Source organism: Cucurbita moschata, unplaced genomic scaffold, assembly GCF_002738365.1.
Source record: "Cucurbita moschata cultivar Rifu unplaced genomic scaffold, Cmos_1.0 Cmo_Scf00021, whole genome shotgun sequence".
Classification (NCBI taxonomy): domain Eukaryota; kingdom Viridiplantae; phylum Streptophyta; class Magnoliopsida; order Cucurbitales; family Cucurbitaceae; genus Cucurbita; species Cucurbita moschata.
The window spans coordinates 919074-930149 of record NW_019268537.1 but is presented as its reverse complement, the minus strand read 5'-3'; the positions used below and the strand labels follow the sequence as shown (position 1 = coordinate 930149).

General features: G+C 38.1%; 2 protein-coding genes, 1 long non-coding RNA gene and 1 other non-coding gene across 7 annotated transcripts in view; 1 reads left to right on the top strand and 3 right to left on the bottom strand.

Annotated features, from left to right (window-relative positions):
- Positions 1–1852: 1852 nt before the first annotated feature.
- Positions 1853–4753, bottom strand: LOC111458121 (pentatricopeptide repeat-containing protein At4g13650-like). 2 transcript variants are annotated; one of them, XM_023100591.1, is made up of 2 exons: positions 3153–4753; positions 1853–2942 (listed from the first exon to the last, which is right to left on the bottom strand). In XM_023100591.1, the coding sequence occupies exons 1-2, from the start codon at positions 4577–4579 to the stop codon at positions 2213–2215; spliced, it is 2157 nt and encodes a 718-aa protein (XP_022956359.1). In that variant the 5' UTR covers positions 4580–4753; the 3' UTR covers positions 1853–2212. The 2 variants fall into 2 exon arrangements, with proteins under 2 accessions (XP_022956359.1, XP_022956358.1); XM_023100590.1 differs by having other exon boundaries at positions 1853–4753.
- A 236-nt stretch (positions 4754–4989) lies between these two features.
- TRNAT-UGU lies at positions 4990–5061 on the top strand. The gene has a single exon. It is a non-coding gene; the product is annotated as a tRNA-Thr (tRNA).
- A 742-nt stretch (positions 5062–5803) lies between these two features.
- Positions 5804–7569, bottom strand: LOC111458790 (transcription factor TCP7-like). The gene has a single exon (XM_023101601.1). It carries the CDS (start codon positions 7544–7546, stop codon positions 6554–6556), a length of 993 nt encoding a protein of 330 aa, XP_022957369.1. The 5' UTR covers positions 7547–7569; the 3' UTR covers positions 5804–6553.
- A 1343-nt stretch (positions 7570–8912) lies between these two features.
- LOC111458850 overlaps positions 8913–11076 on the bottom strand; it is a 3866-nt gene continuing 1702 nt past the window's right edge. Inside the window, exons 4-5 of one of the 3 annotated variants that reach the window (XR_002713192.1) lie at positions 9385–9548; positions 8913–9224 (exon numbers count right to left, since the gene is read on the bottom strand). This is a non-coding gene — a long non-coding RNA (uncharacterized LOC111458850). Of the gene's footprint in view, positions 9549–11076 lie in introns of all 3 variants that reach the window. The other 2 variants (XR_002713191.1, XR_002713190.1) reach the window with 2 other exon arrangements.

The window sequence follows — 11076 nt, the reverse complement described above, 5'->3', positions numbered from 1 at the left end:
TTTTTTTTTTTTTTTTTTTTTTTTTTTTTTTTTTTTGGTTTAAAAAGCTATTGTGCTTTTAAAGCTGATTGGGATTATGTTGAAAGTTGATACAACCCCACTGAAATTACTCAACTTTTTTCATTATTTTCCCTTATATTATTATGTTCATCAAGTGAGATTGCTGCAAAGAAAAAGGTTAGAATTGTAAGGCTGCAAGGGAAAAGAAGAATGGATGTACTATTCTAGTACATAATAATTTGAGTCATGTTGATTCATTATTATAACTAATAATTTTGGTTCAAATTTTAGTAGTGATTATTTTAGTAATATGGTAGTACTCGAAAATTCGTGAGGTTGGTATGGTGCTGCGGTTTGTGTGTTTGAGGGACTTGGCGTTATGAATAAGTGGTATTAGAGATAAAAGTTTGGCTAAGTCAGGGTTGGTGGGAAACAAAAAGAGTAGGCTAGTGTTGCCGAGAGGTTTGATAGGAGCATACTTGTAATTGTGTGGACACCTTGTTTGTGAGGTCCCACATCGGTTGGAGAAGGGAACGAAGTATTTGTTTTAAAATTGTGAGATTGACGACGATATATAACAAGCGAAAGCGGACAATATCTTCTAGTGGTGAGTTTGGGCTGTTACAAATGGTATCAAAGTCAGACACTGGGCGATGTGCTAATGAGGACACTGGGTCCTCAAGAGAGGGACCGGTGGATTGTGAGATTCCATATCGGTTGGAGAGGGGTATTACTTGTAAGGTTGTGGAAACCTCTCCCTAATAGACGCGTTTTAAAACCGTGAGGCTGACGACGATTTGTAATGGGCCAAAGTGGACAATATATCCTAGCAGCAGACTTGAACGGTTTAAATTATTACACAACTTAAGGGACAAAATTCGAGCAAGTAGGTTGCTTTTTAGAAGAAAGATGAGTTGGTTAGACAGGCCAAAAGATGTAAAGAACGTAGGATGTGACGTGTAATTATATCTATTTTGAGGATGAATTTAAGGCATAATAGAGGGTCGTTGTGGTCTGACATGTTGATGAGTACTGCTTCATACGCAAGTATGCGAAGACTCTTTCCCATAACGACAAACTCGAGATTTTAATACATTGTTAGTGTCTCGAGTGATTGTATATTTCAATTATTGATTTTGTTTTTATTTTATTACATAAAGAAGGTTGATTAAAAAAATTAAATAGGAGTAAAATAATGTTTTGATTATGGATGATATAAGTTAATTAATCAAATGTGTATGATAAGTTAATTAAAAAAAATGATTGAGGTAAGAGACAATAAATGATTAACAAAGCACGTTTGTACGTATCTTTTCAATAAATAATAGAAAACATGAAATAATTACACAAATTTCATTTTAAAAAAAAAAATAATAATAAATAAAAAAAGAAATGGATACAAAATCAACATTTAGTAGTTCGGGTTGACCCATGGGCCGATTTGTTTTGGCCCATATAAGGCCCAATATAACGGGCCGAAACAATTTTAGTCTCATTGGATTAGGTCCAAAAGGCCCAACCCATAAACCAACCAAAAAACCCAACTTTGCTTACTGGTTAGCTGAAGTCATTTGGCAAGCTGCAGCTCACAGCCTCACAGTGTTTGTCACCATACTTTGGGTAGCTTCCTCTGTCACTCAACCAGAGCTCTTCCTGCATAAAAAAAACATCCATGTAACAACTTCAGAAATATTCATTTAATTTAAGGGTTCGTTTGAAATGACTTTTAAAGGGCTTAAAAACACCGTAAGAGAAGAGAGATTCCGTATTGCAACTTGCAAGTAATGTACCTGAATTTAGTACGCTGAAAAACCTCGGTGATAGGTATCGACCATGGCAACTCTCAGAAAGAGATTTTTACCACGAATGCAAGTGAAAAGCATGTCGAGGTTTCACATGAGAATTTTAAGTGAGTTTTTTTCCACGTCGGAACATTAAGTTTCAAAATCTCCCAAGAACGCAGTGATATTTTTCCCTAAAAACTCATGAAGGTTTCAGCGGATACAGAGTATCAGCCCAAGCCCACCGCTAGCAGATATCTTCTTCGAGCTTTCCCTTATGAGCTTCCTCTAAAGGTTTTAAAACATATTTTCTAGGGAGAGGTTTTCACACCTTTATAAAAAGAATGTTTCGTTTCCCTCTCCAACCAATGTGGGATCTCACATATAGTTCGGGATTCAAACGTAGAAAAGACGATTCCATTTCCTTTTTCTTATGTCTCAACCCTGCTATAGCCTGGGTCTTTCAGAACCTCTCTATCTGTCATCCCCTTTCTTATCTTTGCAGCATCTTCCCAACTATTCCCTTCAGAATACACCTTTGACAACAACACAAAGGCTGCATCATTCTGGGGAGCCAATGAAAGCAACTTCTCAGCAGTCCATTGCCCCAATTCTCTATTCCCATAGATCCTACATCCACTAAGCAAAGATCTCAATATGGCAGGCCAAGGTGAAAACGGCATCGACTCAATTACATATCGAGCGTCGTAAAGGAATCCATTCCTCGACAGCATATCGACTAAGCAACCATAGTTATCACGAGACGGTGTGATATTATACTCCGACTTCATAGTTCGAAACAGAGAATGACCTTGTTCTATAAGACCAAAGTGAGCACAGGCTGAAATAACTGAGGCAAATGTGGCTTGACTAGGCTGTAGATTAGCATTCCTCATTTTCTCAAAAACTTGGATCGCTTGCCAAGCAAGACCATGATGAGCATAAGCCATGATCATAGAGTTATAAACAATAATGTCATTGGACTCACCTGACTTCTCAAATGCTCGCTGTGCACTTCCTATGTCGCCACATTTTGCATAGGCATCTATAATGGCACTAGCGACATGCACATGGAGCCCAAATCCCATCTTTTCTGCAAGTGAATGGATAGCCTTCGTTTGGTGATAAGCTGCACTGCTAGAACAGCCATTCAATATGCTGCTGAGAATAAACTCATCAGGCTTCTCATCAGATTCCATTAGAACATTCAGAAACATAAAGGCTTCATATGTATGATTTTGGTGCACCAAGGCAGATATCACAGCTCCCCAGGTCGCCATATCTACACTCTCAAGTTCATTAAAGATCTCAAATGAACTTTCGAGGAATCCTATAATGATATAACATTTCATCAATGAACATGAAACATACCTGTTAGAACCAAAACCAGCCTTCAATGAAGCACAGTGAAGCTGTCTGCATAGCCATGGGTTCTCAGATTTGCAGGCAGTCTCTATAATGATGGAGTGCGTATATTCGTTGGCTTCCACACCTAGACTGGAAAAGGTCCTCAAGGCTTCCATGTCGAGAGAGTTCAAATTGTATGCCAGGATTAGCTGATTCCAAGCAGATATAGGCTTGAAAACTAGAGAGTCAAATACTGAGAGTACCATCTCCATTAACCCACATTGAGCAAACATACTAAGCATTGAGCTCACAACACTAGATTCATCAAGAAAACCCAAATGAACTGCAAGAGAAAAGAATTGAAACCCAAGTTTACAATCAAGTAGTACTCCACATACCCGAAATAAGCTTGAGAAAGTGATATGGTTAGGCTTCATGCCCTCTAGCATGAACTTGCCAAACAAGTCCATGGTTTCTTTCGCATCGTTTTCGTCGGAGAGGCCTCCAAATACTGTATTCCATGATATAATGTCTCTGCTTTGCATACTGTTAAAGGTTTTCAAAGCAGAGTTCTTCCTGCCATTTATGAAGTACATATCGATGAGAGCGTTCATTGCCTCGGTAGATGTTAATCGATGTCGAAGGATGAATCCATGAAGTTCTTTTCCGGAATCCAAATCCTGAATTATTGAGCATGCTTTGATAGCACTAACAATGGTGAACTTGTCCATCTTTATACCCTTGCTAACCAACAAAGATACAGCATTCAGAGCTTCCAAGCCATGGCCACAGTTAGTATAGCCTCCAATCATGGCATTCCAGCAACCAACATCTACTTTATCCATCCATTCAAAAACCAACTTAGCTGAAGTAATATCCCCAAGCCTTGCATACATGCTCAAAGTTGAACCACCAACAAAGACATTCTGTTCTATCCCAAGTTTCCAAGAAAGACAATGAACACTCGAACCAAATCGACAGGCTCCAATATCCGCACACGCCTTCATCACACTACCAAGAGTGAACTCATTAGGCACCAACCCATCCCTCATCATGTCCAAAAAAGTCTCCAAGCAAACTTCAAACTCTCCATTCTCAGCCGCACCCGAAATGATCAAACTCCAAGATACTACATTTCTGTGTGGCATTTCTTCAAACACCTTGAGTCCTTCACACATAAACCCGCATTTGCAGTACATCTTAACCAGATTATTCATGGAAAAAGTATCATAAGTGAACCCCAACTTACAGATATGACCATGTATTTGAGCACCAAAAATGAATGATTTTACATTTTCAGATAGAGAAAGAGCAGCGGCAATGGTTTGAGGGTTGTTTCTACCAACTGGGAAATCATAAGAAAAAGATAAGAAGCGTTGAAACAATGGATGGAAGTTAAGGGCTCTGTTAGCTAAGAGAACAAAGCCACTTCCTAATGCTGAGGCTTTCATGACATTGAGGTCAAATTCAAGTCATAATCAAGCCTATTGAGTTGTTCTTGAAGATGGTTGATTCAAATCAACAAATAAGTGATGAGTTCTATAAAAACAAAACGCTCAACTGTGACACAATTGAAAAGACGAACACTTAGCTGATCCAAATTCATAGTTTTTGTTCTTCACTTGCTTTCAAAAGTAAAAAGGAAGCTGGGTTTTCCCACCCATACATATATATATATATATATTAAAAAATAATTATGAAATTAAATCTTAAATTTAGTTATTATAAATTAAATAATAATATTAATTAAAAATATATTTTAAGATTGTTTTCCGATTTTCTTTTTAAACTAGCTGAATTGTCTTTCCAAAATTAGTGTTTATTTTTTAAATAAAAAAATATTCCAATTCTTTCATCAATTGCCCCTATAGCTCAGTGGTAGAGCGTCAGTCTTGTAAACTGAAGGTCTGTAGTTCGATCCTGCATGGGGGCAAAATTGTATCTTTTATGAAAATTAAAACCTTTTCGAACTCAAGCAAAGAATATGTTTTGCTACCTTCAAGTTACAGCCTTTTTCAACCCCTAAACTTTACAAATGGTTCGATTTTGATTACTACTTACTACATTTGAATGTAATCATGTTTTCGAGAAGGAGAAGCTGTAACGAGTACGTTACGGGGAGAGCAGACAAGATATTCCATCATGTTTTTGATAAGGAGAAGCTGTAACGAGTATGTTACCGAGAGCGGACAAGAAATTCCATCATGTCTTTGAGAAGGAGAAGCTGTAACGAGTATGCTACGAGGAGCTGACAAGAAATTCCATTAATAACAGACCGCTCAAACCCGATCAATTTCGAGTAGTTATGGTATAACCACCCACATGTCTCCCTCTTCATTATAGGGAGAGAAGGAGGAAAAGTTGGCATTAACAGCACCAGCTCAGTTTGCTTTGAAGCAAGGAGGCAAACTCATGTCTACTCCACCCAACACAGGTTATATCATGCTCTCTTCAAGAACCTTCAAACTTTCTACTCAAATCATCACAACTTTTCCACAAACTTATTACCACAAATCACTTAATTACTGGGAATATGTTGGTGTTAGCTTATCGGATATGGGACCGATCGATCTCGACGATGAACATAGGAAACAGATATCATTAGAGCCATATAACAATGTTGTTTACAGTGTGCAGAAAAATGATGGTAGAATGGGTTTTGTATGGACAGAAGGTAGGAGAAAGAGCAGGTTTTTGAAGAAAACAATGGGATTTTTATTCACATCAGAGAAATCCCAGAAACAATACACTGACATAAGAACAAAAACACCATTATTGTCACGCCAACAATTTCTAAGAATCATTATGAATACAAATGGAAATTTTTAGGGGAAAAAAAGAAAAACAGAGGTCTTACAGAGAGAGAGAGATTCGAGCTTCCATTTTTCAAATTCGACCGCCGGCCGCCATGGAAGATGATGAAGAAGTTGAAGAAAGCGTCTTCAATGGCGCCATCACTGCAATAAATCTCCGATTCGAAGTTTAAGGAATCTGCCCGCAATTTCGAGTCCAGCGTTGTTCGAGTTCTTCTTGTTCTGTTCTGTTCTGTTCTGCTCTTCGTCTCGGAAGATCCATTTCTACAGATTTTGATGAATTTACTGAGTGTAATGTTGTAATGAAATGAATCGTCAATTTGCAGCAGCGATTGGAAGCTGTTCTTGCTCTCGTAAGACGGAAAAGAGAAAACCCTAGAATTTTTTCTGGGAATTTCAAACCCTAAACCTCTAATTTGAACGAATCCATCCATGGAAAAACGAAATTGGATCTACGAATTGTAATTCCAAGCAAACTGAAACCCTAGAATCCTACATTCCCACTAGAATTACCGTTGAGCTGCACACAAGAAAGCAATTGACACACAGATATTTGTACAAAATACGATGAATAATAATTTATCCTCCACCATGACAGAGTTCCTAAGATCATCAGCGAGGGTCATCTTCCCGTCGGCCAGAACCACCGCCACCGGACAAAGACGCCAGTAAATTCAGATGACTGGGAAGGTAATTCCCCACTCTCGCCGCCGACGCTTCTCTAATCGGCTGCTGCGGTTGGGCAAACAACGACGCTTGTTGAGAAATCCCCCCGGGTTGAACCACCATTTCCGAGGGAGCCGCGGCGGCAAAACTCCACACCTGCCCATAATCGGGTCTTGCTGGAATCGCCCAGTACCCACCTGGCCCAGTCGGACCCACTCCCGCCCCATCGTCCTTACCGCCGTCGTCATCGGACCGGACGCGCTTGCCGAGAATAAACGGCGTGGGGCCCGAGAGAGCCTGGGGACGAGAGAGGGAGAGAGTTGAAGTGGTGGAAGAAGGGGAAGAGAGAGAAGTAGAGCCGCCATTTCCTCTGACGGAAAGAGAGACGGAGGAGAAATTAGCCGGGGTAGTGCCGGTGCCAGTAGCGGCAATAATGGAGGGCTCAGCCTGGCGAAGGAGCCACTCGATGGTCTGGCCATCGGACTTATGACCAAGCTCTCGAGTCAACTGGAATACTCGAGCGGCGCATATGATGGGCATACGGATGCGGCGGCCACGACCATCGACCTTGCTGTGGCGGTCCTTGGAGGGGGGCTTTTTGACGACGAGGGCTCCATTTGAAGAAGGCTGGTTTTTGTGGGTATCAACGGCGGCGCCATTGGAGACCCCATTGGTGTTGCCAGAATCGGAATTCGACATGAAGAAGAAGATGCAGACTTCAGTGCTTTGTTCAGAGATTGAAGCAGGAGAGGAAATGACAGAAGAAGGGTTAGAAGGAGGTAGCAATGGCTGCCATGGCCGATGGTAGAGAGAGAGAGAGAGAGAGAGAGAGAGAGAGAGAGAGAGAAGGGTTTTGTTAATGAAAGGGGTAATTCGGGAAGAGAAGAGGGCTAATGATTGAGAGAGGCACGAGCTGGTGGCGACAGAAGGAGGGCACATGGGTGGTGGGGTCCACTCCTTATATCCCCACAGCTCATACTCTCTCTCTCTCTCTCTCCTGCAAAACGAAAACCCCACTCTCTTTTTTCTGCGCTTTGTCCCCACGCGCTCAGTGACTGAAATTTATTATTTATTTTACGTTAAAGAGATTAAATAATAATAATAAAAAAAAAATCAATTTACCGAGCATCTAATTCAATTATTATTTTTTTAATTTTTGCAAAACAATATCGAGTAAGCCCTAAAATATAAATAAATAAAAGGAGATAAACATCAATATATAATAAATATTTATAAGGAAATGATATATTTAAAATGGAGAATAGCTAGCAATAAAATAATATACAAGTAAAAGTAGCTTTCAAAAAATTTATAAATGAGATTTTATAATCCAATTAAGACGCCTGCCGACCATAACTTATAATTTTTATTTGCATATTAACCCCTAAAAAATGGGGAGAAAACGAGAATAAGGAGATCTTGGAGGGGTTTGATGGATACTTTTGCAAATAATATATTGTCATCATTACCCAAAAACCAATGGTACTTAGCCAACAAAATCCCGTGTAACACGGGCTCTATAATTTCAACTCTTTAAAATATTTTTTAATAAATAAGTTAATGAGGGGGAAATGTCGTTTTTAGCCTTTTTTTTTTGGATTAATTTATGATTAATAATTGATTACTTTGGTTTAATATTTTCTTTTTCTTTTTTTAATTTTATTTATTAACCACCACATTATATTAATTGTATTAATTTAATATCACACGGCGATTTTTGATGATTTTGTGATTGATATTTTGTACCTTTATTTTTAATGTCTAATTTTTTTTTTTTTGTTTTCTTTTAATCACTTTTGGTGGAACATTCCTCATTCTATTTTGTTATATTATCAAATCTCATATATTTATATTCCACCCCCTATGCTTTGTCCAATTCCAATTTAACTTTAAAGTTTGATTTTTATGACAATAAGATGACAGATCATATATATATATATATATATATATATATATATATATATATATATATATGTTAACATCTTACAGAGTTCTTTTTAATATAAAATATTATTTAAAAATGTTCAATTTTAGAAACATTTTATAAATGTTGGGAATAATTTTTAAATAGAGAACAAGATCCACGCTTCCCCTTCAAAAACTTAGCAACTAAACTAAGCCCCCTTTCAAATATTTTCCATAATTGAAAAGTATTCAATATTTGCTAGCGGTGGGCGGGAATGGATTGAAAATTGTTTTAAAGGGCATTTTTTCCAGCCTACCTCAAGGGAGTTTCCCCTCTCTCTGTATATATATATATAAAGAAACATGTTTTAAAACATTAAGGAAAGATCTAATAGATTGATAATGGCCACTAGATTGACATTCATAATCATGAATCGATCCGAAGGGAAACAACATTCAGACTTAAGGCTCATCCTCTCACGAGTTGGATGAGTTTGAATGGAACCGACGACTTGTTTAGGAAAGAAGAGATAGAAACCACATCCTGAATATTCCAGTGGGAAGGGGTTCTTTAGCAACTATAACAGTATGATATGATATGATAGAAGGAATTTATATTTAGTGAAGAGTGGTTATAAACTCACCTCCACAGCCTATGCTTCCTTATGGAATATTTCTGTACCATCAAGATTCAAGTCTCAAAACATTCTCCCTACAAACAGGAATGTGCTTAGAAGGAAGCTGGTTGGTTGATGACCCAAGATTCCCCTATTCAATCCCCTTTTTCACTCTGCTTTCACACTGATATGATTTTTTATTTAAGACGAGGGGAGTGTGTGTAGTATTATGAAGAGCTTGGAGATGAGGATAACCTGCTAATCCGCAGTTTGGTCAACTCGGAATGCGCCTGGCCAGATGCTTTCAACAAGCCTGACAGACACCTACACGACCCGATTGATTGGGCTCCAAACTCCCAGAAAGATTACATGACTGCGCAGTGGATCCGGCCCCCCTGCTTCGCATGTTGATGCATCTCCTGTACAAAACTCATAGGTATTATTGGGAGACAATAAATGAGGGAATTCATATGGAAAACAAGAAAATTACCCAAATTCTCATCCCTACTAAAAGAAATGTTGATGAGATGCAGGAGTGGGTGTTTTAATGTATGGGAGCGAGCAGCGCCGCTCTGGTAAGCGGGCCGTCCTTGGGAATCTACAGAGCATATACGTATATGGCGAGAAAGAAAGGTTACTACTCTCTTTCTTTGCCGTGTAATCAAATTACCAACCATTTGTAAGTCCGATTGACTCGAGACAGACGCACCAAACAAGGCATAACATCCAGGTTCCACCCACCCCCTTCCCCCCTACATCTCCGAGCCCCCATTTGGATTATAAGCCACCATTGCCTGGCTCGGCGACCCTTTGATTCCCAAACTCAAACTGGCAGGCAAACCCACTTTAGATTCAATTTTTTTCGGGACAATTCATTTTCTAATTCATAGAATACAGCACCAGCAAATAAATGGGTAAAATTTACTTTACCCATTTAATGTTTTTTTTCCAATTTTTTATTAAAAAAGAAACTAGCCTACTAAATACTATCAGACATTAAATCAATTTTGTACCTAATTTATTAATTACTTCTTAATTTTTTTTAATATGTCCCGCTTTTATCTATTTTAAACAAATGTCCCCAATCTGAGCATCTCTAGTCACGTATGTTTGTAAATAAAGAATTATTAAGAATCAAAGTACTTTAATTCCTTATTGAAATTAATTCAATTTGTACTCACGAGGTTGGGTTAACCAAATCCCATAATCTGAAAACTACTTACGGCCGTAAAGTAACAACCATAGAGCTTTCGTACTTCGATTTCAAAGAAGAAAGAACAAAACCCAGAATGCGAACCTCAACAGTTCCTGGATATCCTTAATTGGAAGATAAGGATTACTAATGATCTGATTATCGCAATAATAGGAAGTATGCGAAAACTTGTGTTTACAATCCAAACCAAGTGACCAAAGAAATAGCGGCTAATAGAAAGTTTTCTAAGTTGAGCCTCGGAAAGATGGGGCAATCCCATATTTTTTGGACATAGTTCAACAGAATAAAGCTTCCAGAATGGAAATGTTCTAAAAATGGCGTCCGATTTAGAAGGCCAGAAGGTATTTGAAACCCCTATATAAGAACCCAACTGAGGCTTGGGAAAATTAAGCCCCAGGGCTAAGCTGAATAAAATCTGTTCTTTCCTGAACATGACATAAGGGATTTATTTTTTTCTTTGTATTAGTTCTTTCTCTTTTGTCTCAGTGGATTTAAGGGTCTATCAGTTTCTTATAAATATATATTATATATATACATATATATAAATTATATACTATATAGGTTTATCCCTTTCTGAAAGACCCCCAAAAATCCACTGGTGAAATCTTTTCTCCTACATTACCAACAAATTTCTTGAAAGAACTAATATAAAACATATTTTATACACAGATTAATATCTAGCTACATTCGTAATCCCTAACATTTTTTAAGGAAAAAAAAAAAAAAAAAAAAAA

What these genes read in the sequence shown, in the direction of transcription:
- LOC111458121 (XM_023100590.1), bottom strand. Translation starts at nt 4,579, where the DNA reads ATGAAAGCCTCAGCATTAGGAAGTGGCTTTGTTCTCTTAGCTAACAGA.
- LOC111458790 (XM_023101601.1), bottom strand. Translation starts at nt 7,546, where the DNA reads ATGTGCCCTCCTTCTGTCGCCACCAGCTCGTGCCTCTCTCAATCATTA.